This window comes from Neopelma chrysocephalum, unplaced genomic scaffold (genome assembly GCF_003984885.1).
Source record: "Neopelma chrysocephalum unplaced genomic scaffold, ASM398488v2 Primary Assembly neopelma1_81, whole genome shotgun sequence".
NCBI classification, from domain to species: Eukaryota; Metazoa; Chordata; class Aves; order Passeriformes; family Pipridae; genus Neopelma; species Neopelma chrysocephalum.
In genome coordinates, this window is record NW_020897743.1 from 3,339,333 (window position 1) to 3,358,096 (window position 18,764).

Below are 18,764 nucleotides of genomic sequence, written 5' to 3' on the forward strand. Positions count from 1 at the left end.
GCCTCGCCGAGATGCCCGGGACGGTGCTGCTGCTCTGCCTGGCCCTCGGGCCGGTCCTGCGCGCCAGGTGAGCCCCCCCACGCCCTCCCCGCCGGCCGGGACGCCCCCTCCCCGCCTCGGTTTACCCGTCGGGGCAACGGGAGGGGAGGGGGCTGAGTCGCAGCACCTCTCCCCGTGTCCACACCCCCCCCTCGGCTTCAGTGGGGGTTTGGGCACCTCCGTGCCCCCAGCGGTTCCTTCCAGGCGGCCTCGAGGCAGGATCGGGTCCGGTCGCGACAGCACCTAATGCCTGCATGTCCTTTGCACTCCGGGCTCCCCTTGGCATGCCGGAATCGAGAGGGCATCCCGTTTTCCACCTCGCCATCACCTCGCTGGCTGAATCCTGCCGGGGGCTGAGCCCCTTCTGAGGGTGTCCAGAGCAGGACCAGAGGGAGCTCGGCACCTCCTGGGAGCTCCATCCCTCACCGGGGCATTTCCACGTGGAGTCAGGCTGGGTGGGAAGGAGCTTGCGTCCCCTTCCCTGCGCTCCATCCCCTGGCACCCCGAAGCCCCCGCAGGGCTTGCAGCCTGGCAGGAGGAGGGGGCAGCGCGGGGTCCTGCCTTGCTCTACAGGTTGGCCGCGGGTCCCAGCTCTGGGTGCCGGCTGGGAGCCACCCCGATGCCCCCCGTGCGGTGGGCGAGAAGGCGAGCAGAGGCAGGGGCTGGCAGGTGACACTTCTCTCCCAGGGCCAGCAGTTCGTAGCGCTTTTCTGTAAACAGCGATGAAAGGGCCCACGCACAAGGGGTTTTCAAGTTTCTTTTTCCTTTTTTTTTTCTGGGTTTTTTTTTTTTTTACAATTCCTAGCCCTGCTGATGAGTTTAATGGCTAGATGGGGAAAGAACATGTTGTCAGCAGATTGTTACCCCCAGGGCTTGGGGGAAGAGGGATTTTACTGGCTGAAGCTAATTGGCAGAATAAGCCGCCTTAAAGCCGATCAAATCCCATTACAGATGCAGTCAGGGACCGGGAGCATGAATCCCGCTACTAATGGTCTGCTCTGTCAAGGCTTCCCGACCCCGGGTGCAGACAGAAATTCCATCGCTGCCACAGTCCTCCAGGGCTTGGCCTTCCCAGGGTCGGGGCAGCGAGAGCTGACACCCAGCCTCTCCTGTGCATGGACACAAAGCCTCCCGGCAGCGTGGTGGTGCTGGGGGGCATTTGAGGGCTGAGAGGGGGATGGATCCATGGTGGTCCCGGTTCCTGTGCCCTACAGTCCCTGCAGTGCATTGCCACGAGCCCTGCATTTTGAGAGGGTGAGTGGTAAGCTGCAGGATCACACGGAGGAGCAATTAAGTCCTGTATTCACGCACCCTTGAGCGGGAAGGTTCACCCCACAGCTGGCCCAGCTTCCCTTCTGCCCAGTCCCTCACATCTGCCTCTTCCCTGAGCCCTGCTTTGCCAGGAGCAGTGGCTGTGAATGTTTGGCGGGGGCATGATGGAGTGGGAGAGGAATCCTGTGAGAGAAGGAGAAAAGGAGCAAGGGTCTTGTTCTGCATTCACTGCATTTTTCCTGTATGCAGTTTGCGGAGGGCGAATCTCCTCTGCCCTACACATTTTGGTAGGTGCTGGGGTGAGGAGCACGGTTCAGGTGCTGTGTGTGAGAGCTCTTCTCCTGGTAAAAGCAGCAAGATCCATCTCCTGGCACTGGAGCAGACTGGATACTTTGTGCCAGGTGACTCAGCACTCCCCAGACGGTCCCCCCAGCACAGAGCCTAATCCAGTGTTTCCCAGGGCACTGCCTGGGCTGGGATCAAGGCACCCAACTTTGAACCCTGCAGGCAGGATCCCTGCACAGCATCACACCACAGGAAAGCTGGGCTTGGCAGGTGGTTGAACCTGTGCAGACTTGACCATTGGGGCTTCATGGAATGTGCTGTAAAAGGAGAGGTACAAAGACGTGAAATTTTGGTAGGGGGCAGTTTAGCGAGCCCCCTGTCCTTTAATCCTCTGCCCACTTCTAATTCAGAGTAGTCTGCCTGAATGTCCCTGTGCCTACAACCCTAGGAGGCATTGGGATGGGTGACTAGAAGGACACATTAGCATGTGGTAATTAGAATTGACCACAGTGCTTTTCAACCAAGGGAAATGTTGTTCTTGCATTTTGCTGCTGTGTGTTCCTTGGGAGCAGGGGAGACTTTCAGCTGTGTTTGCAGAGGGGCTGGATACAGCCCCAGGATCTGCATCTTCCCTGGGAGGCTCTTGCCTCAGGGCTTGCAAACAGTAGTGGGTGTGCATCCCAGTCAAGCACCACCAGCTGTCCTACCAGGCAAGGAGCAGAAGTGTCTTCAAGGGCTCATGGCACATGTTGCTCTTCCCCTCCTCCTGCCTGACAATGGAAACCTTGTCAGACAGCTTAGGCACTGAGGTAGGGAGCCAGCCACCAGCTCTTCAGGTGGCTTTGACCAAGAGTGTGTTAGGAAACCTCAGCAAAACAGGTGTCTGCTGGAGTAAAACAGGATCAGGGAGGCAATGCAGAGCACTGTCCTGCTGTAACACCACGGGTTGCCCAAGGAGGGTTGTCCAACCCCATCCATATACGTGAGCACATCCAAGAGGACAACTCCCTGCCGTGCAAGCCTCCTGCTCTGGGCACCAGCAGGAGCTGCCACGGCCCCAGCTGCATCTGTCAGACCAGGGATTTCCTCGCAAAGTCCCCAGTTCTGCCCTGCTGTCACCCCCCCAGCCCAGCTCCTGCCCACACTCTGGCTGTGTCCCATCCCCAGGGCCCCCACAGGAGGGCTGTGAGGAGCGTGTTTTGACATTTTAATAAGCAGAGGTGAGGAAAGATGGCTCTGCCTTTCCTCCTGGCTGCACAGAGACATATGAGAACTGGCTGTCCCCTGTCACCAAGCCAGTCACTTTGTGCCTGGAGATGGAGCCGCCAGGCCAGCAAGTGTTCACAGCACGCTGGGGATCACTGCAGGTCTGCACTGTGACATTTCCATTAGCAGCTGGAGGGGGGATGCACATGCCACTTTAATACCTCTCCTCTGCAACAGATCCTGGACTCTTCCTATCTCAATTTAAAGTGGGGCCACCAGGAAGAAAGACTGGGGAGGAGGCAGTGGCAGGAGAGTCACACCCTTGACCAGCAAGGGCTGGTGTGTGTCTATGTGTGCACAGACAGCAAAAGCATATTTTCTCCAGAAAAAGCTGGCTTGCTTATGCTAAGATGGCTTAGTATGGTTTAGTCGACCAGGATTAGCTGCATTAGCAAAAAGCATATTTTTGGTAGTGTCACTGCATCTGTAATAGAGATATGGCTCCCTGGAAGTGCTAGCCCAAGCCTTAGGATGTTAATCAGCGGCACTAAATGGGGGGAAGCCAGAAGACTGAGGGCAGAGTAAGCAGCCCGGGCTTGTTCAGCCTCAAAAAGGGATGTTTTGGACTCTACTTTAGCCTTATGTCTTGGAGAAGCTGCATTTTTGGCAGAGCGGTGGGACACACAGTGTTCAGTGCTAGCAAGTGACTGGGCTGACTTCAACTAGGGTCAGGGGACCAGTGACACAAGGTTTCGGTGTGGCTGTTCCCACTTTGCCAGGGGCAGCCTCCGTCACCCAAAACACTGGCAGCAAGGGAGAGCAGTCAGCATTGCGTTTCCCTGCCCTGAGCCGCGCTGTGGGCACGTGTCCCTCTTTGCTTCCCGCAGGAGCGGGGCCAGCCGCAGGCTCCAGCTCCGCGCAGCTTTTGGGTGGTCGCAGCGCGGTCCCCTGTTCCTCCTGCAGCCGCTGGAGACTCGGAGCTCGTCTGCTCGGCTGCGTTTTGGAGGAAGCGCTCCAGAGAGAGAGAGCCAGGCGAGCCCTCGCTGCCGCCGCTCGGATGGGGAAGCGCATCCTGACAGCGTTGCTTAACACTCCTTAAGCATCGTTAGAAAGTGCAGCGCAATCAGACAGGAAACAAGGAGCTGATGTACCAACACCTAATGTGCGGCGGCAGGCAGCCAGCTGCGTACAGCCCAGCCCTCGTCGGGGGACGCGTCCCGGCGCCTGCAAGCTGGGGAGATGCAAGGACTTTTAAAGTGATTCTGAAAGCACGTTTCATCTGGGGTTTTAAAAGAGGAGCATCTGATAAATTGGCCGCAACGCGTCAATTTGATGCTTCCCCCCCTCTCCAAGTACCTTTGCCAGGCTGTGCCTCCCCGGGCGCTGGAGGGAGATGTGTATCCGAGATGTGTATCCGCGGTGCCTCATCGCACCTCGGAGCTGCGAGGCTCCAGCTGGGAAGTGTCAACACAGTGGCAGCTCCCGCTGCGAGACCCTTTCTGGCGCTGGAGCAGGTGACACGCTGGCATGGCAGACGTCGAGGGGGGGTGTGCCGGGCGTGGGATCGCTCGGCATCCTCTCCCACATATGGCTGTGTCATTCCGGAGACAATCTTGTGAATGAGCTGCCCAGAGCAGCGGCAGGTGGTTAGAATTTCCCGGGTCACCATGTGGACCTAATCTAATTAGACGGTTAGGAAAACTCCTTTAGGAAAAGGGAGGAGTGAGAAAGGTTTGGAGAGGGCAGATTTGAAAGGCAGTGAGAGAAGCTCTTGCTAAGTGGATCACGTCCAAAGGAGGATACAAGCTTTCCTTGCCTGGCTTGGAACTGGAAGATGGGGAAGATGGAACATCTTTAAATGGGAGCTCACGCCAAAGGCTGGAGAGGAAGGGTTGGTGAGTGCAGCCAATGGGTTGTGGCAGGTCTTGGCCTGAAGGCAGAGGAGTTTGCATAAGGCTTTAATTTCTGAGGATCTGTGCAGGGCAGATGGCTGGGTTCCTGGCATGCCAGATATACATGCTGCCTGCTTGGTAGTTTTAGGACCTCCTTTTCCCTGAAATGCTTTTATTGTCAATGCCTTGCTCCCCAAAACCACTGTTTTGTTACTGTCTTCTTCCTCAGAGGAAGCCTGCTTCAGGTGTCAGCAGCAGGCAGAGCAGCTCAGGTATTGGGGGTTAACAGGCAGCTCCAGGAGCAGGAGCTGCTGGCAGCAGAGAAGGGCCAGGAATGGGATGAGCAGGAAGCCAGGGAAGAGCAGGGACTGGCTCCCACACCTTGGGGCTGAGCAGTGTGTCTCCAAAGAAAGCTGAGGAGGATGTGGAGCACCCCATGCCTGCTAGTCTTTACCACTGGTGATAAGGCCCCTGCATGTCTGGGGACCTTGAAGTGAGCAAAGGTGCCTGGTGAGTTGTGTCTTAGCAGTGTGGCTGAGAGGAGATCCCTGAGCTCCTTATGCTCTGCTTTTTAGCTGCCCTGCATCCTTCTCCCTTAGTATCTCCAAAACACAGCTGTTCCCCTGCTCCCACAGAGCACCAGGGAGCTGCCACAGCCACGTCTCTGTCCCTTTGTGTCTCCACTCCAGGTGTGAGAGCACAGAGGAATACGATTACGATTACCTCAGCATCAATAAAACCTGGGTCCTCACCCCCAAGGCACAGGAGACTGATGCCACACAGATCCTCAACTCGCTGCTGAAGAACTATGACAACAAGCTGAGGCCTGACATTGGCAGTAAGTGTCCCCTGAAGTTCCCTGTGGCCAGGGGTGGTGACCTGGCCTGGCTGTGCCTTGTGTTTCCTGTGCTTTTGTGACTGCCATAGTTGTGATTTTTGGGGCGGTAGAGCCGTGCTGGTCCCAGATGCTCCCCTTGCCTTCAGCCCTCTCCAAATGGTCCTGGCCCCAGCTCACTCAGCCCTATTTTTTTTTCTTTGCAGTCAAGCCCACGTTCATTGATGTGGATATATATGTGAACAGCATCGGGCCGGTGTCTGTCATCCAGATGGTGAGTGGTCGCGTCGCCGCAGGGTCGTGGTGTCACCACAGCTGAGTGTGGCAGGGCCTGGCCCAGCCCTGCTGGTTGTGTCGTGCTGGCCAGATGTGGTGTGAAGGTGCTGTTGTCATGAGAAGAGGTTTCCCCTCCCTTGGGAAGAGGTGTTGTGACCCGCTGGTGGCTGAAAAGACTTAACCACTATCACTGGTTAGGAGCAAAGTCCTCAAGGGCCCTCAGTGAGCTCAGCAACCTTATACCATGCCCATGAGTTCAGGGAGAAGGATGATGATGCTCTTTGATCTCCAATGGCAGTGTGTTGACACACACCTCTGCCTGCTGGCTATGCCATCTGCTCCCTGGGGAGTGTGTGGGCACCAGGATACTCAGGGCAAGTTGTGCCACCCTGGTTGAGCCAGGACAGTGGTGGCAGAAGAAGGGGCAGTGTGCTTCCAGGAGGACTGAGATAGGTACCTGGAGATGGTTTCCATGGCACTGGCCTGGTGGTGTGAAACTCGGGTGCCCAGGCTTGGCGTGTGGTGCTGGGGAAGGGGAAAGCAGGTCCAGTGTCTCCTCTTTGTAATGTAGCACCTTAGAATGATGCCACCACAACTGTGACGATTTCTCCTCATGGCTCAGGACCCAGCTGTACTGGGAGCTGTGGAAACACTTAACAGAGACAGTCTTTGATCTGGAGAGCCTTCAGCCCATGCACTGGAGATCAACTGTTGATTATTTATTTTTCACAGGAAACTTACATTATTACTGTAGTTGTTGTTGTTATTATTATTATTTTCCCTGAGAGGTTGGGTTTTTTCTGTTATTCAGCAAGGAAAAAAACTGACTGCTGTCAGGTTTTGAAAGACTTCTTTGGTCCACTGGGCAGTGGGGTAGAAAGGACAAAGGAGAGGTACAGGCAGGACAATTAGGCTTTTCTTGTCCCTCTCAATGCAAAACAAAGCAGGAATAAAACCAGCCCCCTTAAACTGAAAAAAAAAAAAAGTTCCCAAGATGGGCAAGTTATTTTTAGTTTCCAAAGTACAAAATTTCCACTGAACAAACCCCTCTGGGGATGGAGGAATGGCACTGTAGCTGTAGCACCACTTCTACTCCAGAGAGCATTTTGAAGCGGCTGCTCACGAGCCACCAGATGGGCACCTGGCTGGGCGAGGGCACCATCAGGAGGCCCAGCAGGGGCGGCCTCAAGGCTTGAAAATTTCCTTGCTTTGTGCCAGTCTGCCCGGTCTCCAGGAGGAGAACCACACCCCGAGCTGTGTGGATGTCATCCCTGGCTGCCAGCAGATACCACAAGCTCCTCCATCCCACGTGGGTGTGTGGACAAGAAGCCGCGGTGAAACGAGAGCAGCAGTGCAGGGGTGTACTCACCTCCCCGGCCACTGCTGTGCCTGCAGTTAGAGCATAAGAGGCATGTTATAGGTGGCTGTTCTACCTGCTTTGCAGTGCCCAAGGATATGCCAAGAAAACCAGGGAAAACCACAGTGCACATCCCGCTCATTTCCTTCTCTTTCCCCCTCGTCTTTACCCCTTTCCACCCCTGCTGGAAGCTCCGCTCTGCTCTCCTCGCTGTCACAGGAACACTGCATAGCCACGCAGGTGGCAGCAGTAGAGAGTGGCTTATAAAATCCAGTCTGCATCCAGAGTGCATTTTTCCTTCTAAACAGGGATACCAGGCACTGCTGCTAGGCTGGTTTCCTAAGAAACACAGCTTATGCCATGGTGATGGGTATGAGAGAACGTACGTCCATCCATCCCAATCTTTCAGTATTTTGGATCCACTGGGCTAATACCAGCCATATATGGCTTCAGGTACAGGAGCTCCAGGCACATTCAGCATCTCCAGTATTTCTGTGAAAACAAGACACAAGCCAGTAACAACAGCCACCCCCACCAAGGGGAAAAACCATGGTGTGAACCCAACCCTTACTAAAGGCTATGGAATCATGCGGGAGAGTGCTGCTGAAGACAGCCCTGGCTGTTCCTAGAGCAGCTCAAACCATGTGTTTAAGCTCTTTCTAAGAGTCAGCAGAAGCTTCTTTGTGCTTCATGGAATGGGGCTCCAAAACTGCACAGGATCCCTGGGGGTCCCAGTGCACTTACTGCAAGCCAGGAGTGTGAACACTCTGGCACTTGGAATTGCCAACATCCGCAGGGCTGTGCCAGGGAAACTGCTGCCATGGGGCTGGACTACCCACCTACAGCCTTCCCACCTGAGGAAGCTGCTGCTGTTTGTGGGAATGGCCTGGTGAGGAGCTGATTGGGCAGGGAAGGAAACCACTCAGTGAGGGATGTTGTTGTATCGGTCACAACTGGCTGCACTCTCTCTGAAGCGCCTTGGTGATACCAGTCCAGAGGCCCCTTCTGGATCCCAACAGTCACCAGTGATCTGGAGACACCTTCACATGACCCCCTCACATACACAGACTCTCTACAGACATCTGTCCTTCTTTGACCCCTTAGGTGACTTCCTAAGCTTAAATCTGTGATGCCCTCGAACTTTAAAACCTTTCCTCCTGAGATGCTGAGCTGATATTAAGGATACTAAGGACCACTAGACCCAGGTCTCATAGCCTTGGATGGCAGATTTATGAATAGTGCTCTGAATACTTCCCCCCGCTCATGAGAGAGGCTGCATCCTGCTAAAGTGTCTCCTGAAGCAAGAGGAAAGGGCTGTGACACAGTGTCACCTCTAGACTTGGCTGCTTCACCCCCCTGTTTTGTGTTTGTTTGCTTTTCCATGCTGATGCAACGAATTGGGTCATTCTGTGGGTCATGCCAGCCACTGGCAGGCTGGCATCAAACATGATAGACTGTCTTTGCTGGAGACATGTCACTCCCACTTTGTCCCTTTTGATACAGCTTCTCCCAGCCTGAGAAGCTCTGCTTTCTCCCAGCTGTCAGGCCCATCCCATGTGCCTCATCTTGCCTTTTTCCCATAAGTAACCTGAGGAAATGCACATTTCCAAGGGAAGGGAACCAGAATTTGTCTCAGAGCTAGATCTCTCTCGAGCCCATGGTGACATTTCTCTCTGCCACAGATACAGAGGCTTGTGTAGGCTGGGAGGTCCACTGGAGGGGAAATGTCCCACTGATCTCTTTTAGGTGCATTGCAATGACAGCGTCTTGCGTAAATATTTCTCTCTCATGTGGACAGGCTGTGTAGAAGACAAAAACTTAGTTCTGCTTTTAAGAAATACAGCAGCATTACTCTGGCTATTAGCTTGGACCAGCGTGGTCTGTGCACCTGAAGCTGAAGGCTCTAGGATGGCCTGACATGCTGGTGGAATAGAAGGCTCCAGCTTCAGCAACATAGTTTGAATACTGGTCTCCAGTGATCTTCTGCTCACACCTCAAAGGGTTAATGACTTACTGCTGTCTTCATCCTGGTGATGCTCTGTCAGGGCTTGGAAGCTGGCCCTGCGTCGTCGCTGCTCAACCTCCAAATGATAAATCACGTCAGGATACAAAACTGATTCCGGTCCTTAAAAATGAATAGGTGATTTGAAAATGCCCTATGCTGGGTGTGAATTCTGCATCTCCCTCATCAATCATTTGTCATAAATAACATTAACATTCAGGAGTCAGCAGAAGGTGGGCAGGTTTGGAGCGGGAAGAAATGTAAAGTGATTTCCTGGTATCTTTTGTAGACGAGAGTGGCAGTCTTGTTTCTCATTTAGGTAGCTGAGCAAATTTTACATTCTCTCCTCCCTGGGGAAAAGACCCTCTGTGTTCTGCCAGCCAAAGCGTGGGAGTAACCAGAAACAGAGCTAGGAGATGGTTAAATGATAAGAAGTGGGACAGGGCTTGGTTGAAAGAGAATGGGCTGAGGGGGAGAGGTGGGACCATCAGGTCCCACAGCTGTTTACTCCAGTCGATGCACGGACTGGGATTTCCTCCCCAGCCCCATGAACCTGTCTTTGGGTGGGACTGGGACACGTGGCAGTTCTCAGGGAGGTGGGAAGCTGTGTTTACACCATCAGGGAAAGGATGCACTCGGCCACGAGCCCTTCCAGAGCTGCCGGCTGCCGCTGAGTGCCGGCCAGCAGCCCCTTGAGCCCAATGAGTTATCACCCACAGTGCTGCAGCTTTCCAAGCTGTGTCATGGGCCTGGATGCCCAATTAGATTCCCATTAACATGGACAGTGTTTAGGTGTCCTTGGCTTATCAGTAAGCTGAGCCTGGTGCAAAGCCCCACCTTGGTTCTCCGAGCATGTTTGCAGGAAGAGGTGCCAGGGAGGGCTGTGGCAACATGGACCGAAGGAGGAGACTTTGGGTTCAAATTTTTCGCTGACTGGTTGTTTGCTGGAGGGATTTGCTCCTGGTTTTGTTTTGTAATGGCTTTATTGCTATAGATTATAGCTTTAACTGGTGTCAAGGGCACCTAGAGCTCTGGATCACCTTCCTTTAGGGATGCTTAACTCTCAGGAAATGATGCTGTAGTAGTAAAGCAGGTGCCAACTATTGGGGCTGAGTGTCTTTCAGTCCTGAGGATGTCCGTGAAGTGTCCATGAGAGCCAGCATGGGTGAGAAAGTGCTTCTGTTCTGGGCTTGGGGATGGAGCAAGTCCTGCCCAGAGCTTCTCAGATTCCTCCCAAAGGTCAGAGCTCAGTGTCCTTTTCTTCCTTTCTTGCCCAAAACCAAGCGTGAGGCTCGAGGAGCTGGACACTGAGAACACAGCCCAAACACTATGGTAGCCTCCTGGCCAAAGGGAGTTGGGGACATGCCACTCATCCAGGGACCTGCCTTGGTTACCTGCTTCAGGCATCTGGGACCAGAGGCGGTGCAGCAAGGGCTAGTTTAGATGCTGGAGATTCCTCTCTTTGGTACGTGTGAGGAGATGCTCTTGTGTGCCAAATTCTGTAGCAAAACACGATGACAGCTCGTCTGCTGGGGTTGTACACCACCTCAATCTCATTACTTAATGATAATAAAGATGGAAAGAGCAAAATTGGCCTCCATTATTCACCAGGGTCGGGATTCTGCTGCCTCTGAAGTGCCTGTGATTTACAGGGGTAGGGCTGAGCTCCTGTTTCAATTATTACAGCAAATTATTTTCTTATCTCTGCCTATGAGTGGGGGGCTGGAACCTGAAGAGGGTGATATGTCCAAACACAAGTGTTGACTGTTTCCCCTTACCTCTTTAGGAAGGAGATGCTTCACACTATTAAATTCCTAGTGCTGTGCCTGACTACATTAGTTACCATGCAACACACTAATGAAATTGAGGACGAAGAACATATTTTCCCACATCTGGAGTACTGCAGAAGTGATTTAATAGATTTGCATGTATGGTGCATTTGTGAACACACTGTGAAAAAGGGGGAGGGAGGGAAGGGAGAAATGTTTATTCGTTATCAGCTGATGAATAATTAATTTACAAACATTGTCTTGTTAAATATAAATTAAATCCTCATTTGACACACTTTATAATTTAGAAGTATAAGCCCCAGCATGAATGAAGAGAACTCCCCACTGACTGCTTTCATGTAAATCCCGAGGAGGCAGGGAGGGAGGTTTGGCTGTCAAAGTTAAAGCTGACAAGGAGCAGTGGTTACAAGGGGGGCTGATGTGGCAAAGCCACCCCGGGGACCTGGGGCACTTTGTCTTTGCTCATGGGGAGACTCAGTGGGGCAGAGAGGCCGTGGCTGTCTGCACAGCCCTCTTACAGGGGTTGCTTCTCCCCACTCAGAGCCGCGGGCGGCCGAGCTGCCGAGTGGTGGCTCTTGGAGTGAAACCCCCGTCGATGCCACATTATCAGGGTGTGCAGCGAGGCAGCAGCTGCTTGTGGAGAGCTGAGCTACCCCAGCAGCAGGGGTAGAGGTTCCCAAGAGAGGAGCTGGGCAGGCAGGGCTAAGCCACCCTTGCAGAGAGCCCTGAGCCAGCTGGAGGCATCGGAAGCGAAGCCACATCCCGAGGAGTGGAGGCTGTGCTTTGTTGGGAGGCAGTCAGTGTGAGAGCTGCAGGGTCACAGCCCTGGTGTCCCACTGCAAGGCTTGGGTTAATATCTTAGTTTCTCCTTAACAGACGGGGAAACCAAGACCGGTAATAATTGTCTGGCTCTGAGGAACACTTAAGTCTTGATTATACTTAGCTTTGGCTGCTTTGGAATAAGTAGGAAGGAAATGAATTGAAAATGGCACACTGCTTAAAATGCTTGACTATGTTCCTCTGGAGCACAAGATAAGCCTATAGGTAAAGCAAATTTGCTACCTCCCCCCTTCTTCCCTGATAATAATAGACTCCAGCAGTTGCACAGCACTTCTCAACTGAAAGGACTTAAAAATGCTTCACAAATCATCTGTCTAGGAGGCAATAGCCCAGATGCACCCACTTCTAGGGTAGATTGCAGTGCCTGAAGCACGCTGCAATGCTCTGCCAAGGATAGTGTGCTCTCCTTGGCCTGCCCTGTGTGCAGTGAGAGTTGGGCATCAGCATAAATCTGCTGAGGTTTCACAGGACACGCTCATGTAATGAGCTAAGTCGGGTTTTGGTCCCCGATAAAGATGTGTATCATAGAAATTTAAAGTGCTGGGAAATGGGTATTGCTCACTGAGGGCCCCAGTGCTTTTTCTGGCTGTTATTTTTCCGTGCCTGAGTGATGGCTCGGTGCCGCAGGAGCTGGTGGCGCATTTATAACGTCTTCACAAATACTCATGTGCTTGGAGAGTTCTCACAGCTCTTGATTCCTTGACGTTCAGGAATGGTCACCTGAGCCCATTCCTGTGCGTCCAAGTGCTGGGAGAGGGACTGTTCATCACGTAGATAATCGTGTTTGCACAGCAGCGAGGTCAGGAATGCGGGGAAGGGCAGAGGCTGCCCTGTAGCCAATATTTGTCAGTGCCTTACGAACAAAAACCCATGAGGCCACTGAGGAATCACACCAGCCACGTGTGACTTGTGGGGCAAATCATGGACTGCAACAAAAAGTCTAATGAAATAAATAAGTTACTCCCGTCCTGAACCCAAGAGCTTCCAGAAGGGTCAAAGTTTGCTTCCAAAACGGAAAAGGGCTGATTTATTCACTATGAATAATTCAACCAGCTCCTTTTACTATCCAGAACATACAGTAATCCCCTCCAGATATTTTCTGTGTGACATCCATGTTGGTATTTTATTTGCAGGCTGTGCAGAAAACACGAGGAGTCAGATATCAGGGAAAAGCTGGGGGTTTGCCTCGAAAACTTGGAGCTAAATAAAATATGAAAATCCGGACAGCGGCCTCCTGGGGGCAGAGAATGTGCTTTTTCCTCAGAGACATTTCTGAAGAGCAAAGCCCCAAAGTTAATTAACATCTGTGCTCGGAGGCAGAATGTGGCTGCACTGAAAGGTTTTTTAACTGCAGCTTCACTCCCAGCACTCAGGTGCTTCCCACAGCCACAGCTCGGGCAGCCTCTGGCCCTCGGGCAACTCGGGATAAATCAACATTCGTAAAGAAGTAAGCAGCTCTTGTAAATTCCTTCACAGATCTGATTTCCGGCCTTCTGCTGGCAGGAATGGCTCAATCTCTCATTCATTTTGTGCCAGCCTTTGGAACAAACTCAGATTTCTTCAGCTGGGCTGAATGCAGAGGGTGTTTTGTTCGCCCTGAACTAGTGCAGGCAGCCTGGAAAGGATGCTTACTGTAGGTGCTTCCCAAGGAGCAGATGTGCTCATTGTACCTGACCTGGGAGTGTTGCAACCTGCAATTCCCCACCCTTACTCCCAGAAAACCTTCCTAACACAGTTTGGGACTGCAGCAGCTGCATCTGGTCTCCCTTTCCAGAGGTGTCTGCTGGCAATTGGGCTTCTTGTGTGTTAACAGACCATGATGATTGTTTTCCAGTAACCAGGGAACTCTCCTTACTGGGGCCCTGACCAGGCTGGAGGGATGTCCCGGGGCACCCTGGCAGCTACCAACTTGCTCACAGGTTGGCAGGGCACTACAAGGGGCTTTGCTGTGATCCACAGGCTGCAGTTGCTGGGTGGTGGGAATGCAGCCTTTTCCCATGGCACTGGTGGGGATGTGCCTGGGAGATGTGAGCTTGGAGCTGCTGGAGCTGCATTTCACAAAGTAAAGCGTGGCTGCGGCTGGTTCCACCACAACCACAGAACTCACTGAATGAACCGGGTTGGAAACGACCTCTGAGGTCATCGAGTCCAACCTTTGCCCCAAACCCACTTGTCACCCAGACTATGGCACTGATGCCACGTCCAGGCTCTGCTTAAACACCTCCAGGGACAGTGACTCCACCCCCTCCCTGGGCAGCCCATTCCAATGTCTCATCACTCTCTCTGTAAAGAACTTCTTCCCGATGTCCAACCTAAACTTAACTCGTTGGAAGGGAGCGTAAGCTTGGCCAGTTCTGCTTGGGCTTCACCCACAATTCTGGAGGGTGGTGGAGCTGGGCACAGGGGCACTGAACCTTCATCCCCCCCCCCCCCGCTATTGGAGCTGCTCTGCAGATCCCCAACAGTCCTGCTTCTCCACAGGGAGGTGTGTGCTCCTGGACAGGCCAGGAACCACGTGTGTGATGCAGTTACTGCTCTGTGCTCTGAACCTCATTAAATTGATTCTTCCAAGTCAAAGGGAAAGCGCCGTTGTGTCAAATTTGAAAGATATAGACTCTGAGCTGTACCAATAGTTGTCACTCAGTGGGCTGAATTATTTTTGAGGCAGAGCTGATTTATGTGAACTGAAGGCTTTGGATGTCTCCACAGGAGAGGATGGGATATTTCAGGTGTGTGAGAACCAAGTCAAAGAGCTGGTCAGAGGCCATGGTTTCTGGTCTAGGGTGAACAGCCAGCACTGAAGGGGAGGAGGCCTCATTCTCCCCTCCCTCTTGGGAAAAAGAGCCAAAATTCTTCAGCGTTTCCGAGGAAAAATGGGTTTAGGGACAATCAAAACATTTATATTTAATAGCGCCAGATTGTTTTGATTTGCTTTTCATATGGTGATAAATCCTGTCCTGTAAGTAAAGCATGAAAATGAGTATTTGAAAATAAACGTCAAAGTGAAGTACATCAAATAGATAAGGGCAAAACAAAATACTTTGTTAGCTTACTGAAGAAAAAGAAGTTTCTGAATGAAATTATAAGGTAGAGGTAATTCATTTTAGGTGTTGACTAGTTTAATTTATTTTCAACAAAACTTCATTTTTTCCGGTAGAAATCAATTCTGTTTATTTCCTTCATCCCCAGACGAAGCCGTCCTACCATTTCCCCTAAAAGGCTGATGTGGAATCTGCCTGCTATAAATGTGTTACAAAATGGAGACCATTTCTCAGAATTCAGTGGCTGTGGGTGACCCCAGTCAATATGCTTCACAGACCTCTTCATGCCTCAGTGCTAAAGGCTGAATATTCAGACTATTGCATCCCATCTCTGTGCACAGGAAGGATTTAATTGCCCATGATACAAATTGCAAGTGAGCAGCAGTGGAGCAGTGATCCTGCCAGCCTGAGCCTTCCTGTGGCTTTGCTTCTTCTCCCTGCAACCCCTCACATCTCCTGTGTGCCTCCAGGCAGTTCCTTGGTGCCTCTGTGCCTCCAGCCTGGTGTCTTTTGTGGGAGATATGGTCTTATCTTACAGTCAGCACTGAGTGGGCAGGTGGATTCTGCAGCCGTTTCCCACCAACTCCCAAAGCAGCAGCTCCTCAAAGCCCCAGAGGAATCACGCTGACTGTAGGGGGCACTGGAGGTGGGGGGATTTGTGTTTTTGGTCTCTGACCCGCCAGGAATGGCTCTAACCCTCTGCTCAACAGGAGAATTGCCAGCGGTGACAATGGCTCCTCCCAGGCAGAGGCACAGGGGATGTGTGAACCAAAACACATCAGCAGTGTGGGTGGGGGAACACCTTGTCTCCATGTGGCTGGGGAACACTGGAGCTGAGAGCAGGGACTCGGCAAATGCTGGAAACCTTGTTTCTGACAGTTCCCCTGGATCTGCTTCTCTCTCCCTCCAGCCTTGCCAGTGTAGCTGTGACACCTCCCACACCTCACCTGTGGCCCTTTGTCATTCTCCTTACACAGACACCCAAAGCCACCTTAGCAGTGGAAAGAGGACAAGGAGAGGATGTGAAGCAGCGGGGTAGAGAAGTGGGAAAAACTTGTGGGAGTTAGGTTGGTTGTTCCTACAGCCACAGGGGGGAAAGAGGGTGAAGTTAGGACGATAACTGGCTGATCTTCTCTTCGTGTTGTCCTTGTAAAGAAAAGCTGAAGGCAGAGAAACCTGTGATATATTCAAGACAACCATTTTCTTTCATGATCTGGCAGTGTCAGACTGACAGACCTGTCCAGAGCTTGCAGGAATCTGCACCTTGTGAGAAGGGCACTGGACTCCAGTTCTCCCCACCATAACAAAGAGCCACAGTGGTGACATGGCTTGGAGCAGATTGCCAGAGGGATTGGCAGAGTAAATCTCACCAGGAGGTGTGGGACGGAAGGGTCCCTGCAGAGAAGGAAGGGGATGGAAGGAGCTCTGGGAATGGGGATGTCAGTTTGCATTTCAAGGGGGGAGTGAGCCTTTGTGTGGAGCCAAGCTCCCTTCCTGGTGCTCGTGGCTGTTTGGATGTGAGGTCTGGGAGCAGCTTCCTATGGAACTGGTTGCAAGCTTCAGCCCAGTTCTGCAGCAGTGGGGCCAAGGGCTGCTTAGATACTGCTCCTCTCTCACTGGATCAGCAAGAGGGGGGATGAAAATACCTCAGTGTTGCTGCAATGACAAAAAGCCAAAGGCAAGTCCAAGTGCTGGGATTTGGTAAGGAACAGCAGAGGATGTGCTGCCCAGATCCTGGGAACTCTGGACTAAGCTTAAGAGCCAAAAGTGTTTGGTTTCTTTCTATGTTTGATTCTGGGAGACACAAGCTCTGTCAGTGTATTCCTTATACCACTGCATAGAAAACTGAGCTTTCATCTCTTTCACCACTCCCCAGGGATGTCCTAAAGTCATCCAGGGGAGCTGAGGAAGGTAGAGTGGTTGTGTTTTAAAGGAGGCATCTGCAGTAGGCAGAGTCTCTACAAAACAGTTGGGAGCTGGGAAAAAAAAACCCTGGGAAAAAATAACACTGGGAAAAATCCCACTCTCATTTCTGAGGAGAGTCTTTTGCAGCCAGCAGGTGCCATGGGAATTGAGCAGCCCACAAGAGCAGAATTTGGCAAGTCCTGCTTGTCCAGTGGCTGGACAAGCAAATGACCTCCACACTTGGCCTGAAGTGTGGATGTCTGCCTGGACAGGAGAATCAACTGGCCTGGTAACCCTTCTGTAATTGCACTCCAGCTTGTTTTGCCCTTTGAATACCCAGCAGAGGAGGCAGAAAGAAATTGTTCTTTCCCTGTAAACTGGTTAGTTTTCTCCCAGCTGCTTTCCTTAGCCCAGTGCTCCCTTGAAGTCTCGTCAGGACTGGGCTTTGATTTTGTGGTGGCTTGAAAAGAAGAACTCCGAAAGGAAAAACAAAATGAAGCCGGGAGAAGGAGCTACATCAAGGAAGTGGCAGGGCAGGAAGAGAGAGATGGCAAGAACAGCAAGGGTGCGTGAGACAACATGAAACAGGTTTCCTTGAAAGAGCTGGTGGAGCAGAGTACACTGTTCCCATCTCCTCCTTTGTCTGGGGCCAAGGGAGAACAGTGTCAGGAATGAGGATCTCTGCAGAGGGGACAAACCCCTCCTCTTTTGTGAAAGCAGAACTTTCTCTTATCTTGAGGATGAGGATTAGAAAGGGATTTGTACAGGCATACGGTGTTTTTCCTTCTGGCCAGCACAGGCATTTCCATACAATGGGTGACATCCCAGGGACTTGGCTGCACTGCGCTTTCTCAGACCTGTTTTTGTGGGAGGAGGATGGAGTAGCATCAGGGTTTGGGAGGAGACCCTCTCTCTTAGGTACCACCTCCACCCTAGGGAAGAGGCAGTGAGGCTGCAGTGTCCAGCTCCAGAATTAAGTAGAATCCTGCAGGCAGCCTCATGGGAATAGAGCAACCTGGGACAGTGAGTTTGTAAGGACAGAGAGACAGGGCAAGGAGCACGTCCAATCTGGAGGAACAGAAGATGTTTCCAGGCAAAAGTAGACTCTGGAGACAAGCTGACCATCCCAGACAGCCCAGGAGTGTTTGGGACTGGACACCTTGGGAAATCCATGGGACCTCCTACCTTCCTTTGCCTGCTCCAGGGGAGCAGCAGCAGCTGCTTTCCCAGTCTAATACTGCCCATCCCAGTGTTTCATTTTAATCACAGTGGGTGGCATGGGAATGGGAAGTGCAATTAAAGGAATTCCAGCTTCTCATCTGAATCTTGTCAAGCCGTCCTGGAGGAGCGATCTTGGGGAGTTAATTGTATGCAGTGAGAAGGTTTGTCTTCCAGACCTTTCAAAGGAAATTTCTCTTTGTCTCGTCAAACACCCCATGAGCCTAAAGGACAAACAAACAAGAGCACCTGTCCAAAGTGCTAAGCATTCTTTTCCAGTTATCCTATGTGCTTCTGTCCTCACATCTTCTCTTCTCCCCCCTCCTTCTTCCTTCAGTCCACACATCATGGGGAACATTTAAGCATTTAGCAGTGAGGTGTGACCTGCAAACAAGACTTTGGACAAGTGTGGCTTTGCTCTGCAAGCATCCCAGGCTTTTTCTGGAGATCGTGGTAACTGGGCTGCATCTTTGCTTGCATCAGAAGGTGCTTACACGTGGCTTTGCACCCATGTCCTCTCCTGAGAGTGGATGAAAAAAACCCAGGCTAAATGGAAGCTCCTTCCCCTTGGTGCCTTTCATAATACTTCATTCAAGTGTTCAGTACCTTCCCCTTTAATTAATTCTGCCCCATCATCACATAGCATCCCTTGTCCACATCTCTGCCTTTTCAGTAATAACCTCATCAAGGACAGTGCAGACAGACTGTGCCTCTATAAACCAGAGTCTGGCTGATGTCATGTCTCGACTCAAGGACTTTCCTTGATCCTTGGGGTAGTGACTGTTAACAGATGCTAGAACACACAC

The 18,764-nt window shown here is 52.0% G+C and overlaps 1 protein-coding gene across 1 annotated transcript in view; it reads left to right on the plus strand.

Moving 5' to 3' along the window:
• Positions 1 to 6: 6 nt before the first annotated feature.
• Positions 7 to 18,764, plus strand: part of LOC113971062 (gamma-aminobutyric acid receptor subunit gamma-4) — a 36,851-nt gene continuing 18,093 nt past the window's right edge. Inside the window, exons 1-3 of the mRNA XM_027690603.1 lie at positions 7 to 67; positions 5,384 to 5,532; positions 5,736 to 5,803. Of these exons, the coding sequence (XP_027546404.1) occupies positions 12 to 67; positions 5,384 to 5,532; positions 5,736 to 5,803 (273 nt within the window). The 5' untranslated portion in view covers positions 7 to 11. The remainder of the gene's footprint in view (positions 68 to 5,383; positions 5,533 to 5,735; positions 5,804 to 18,764) is intronic.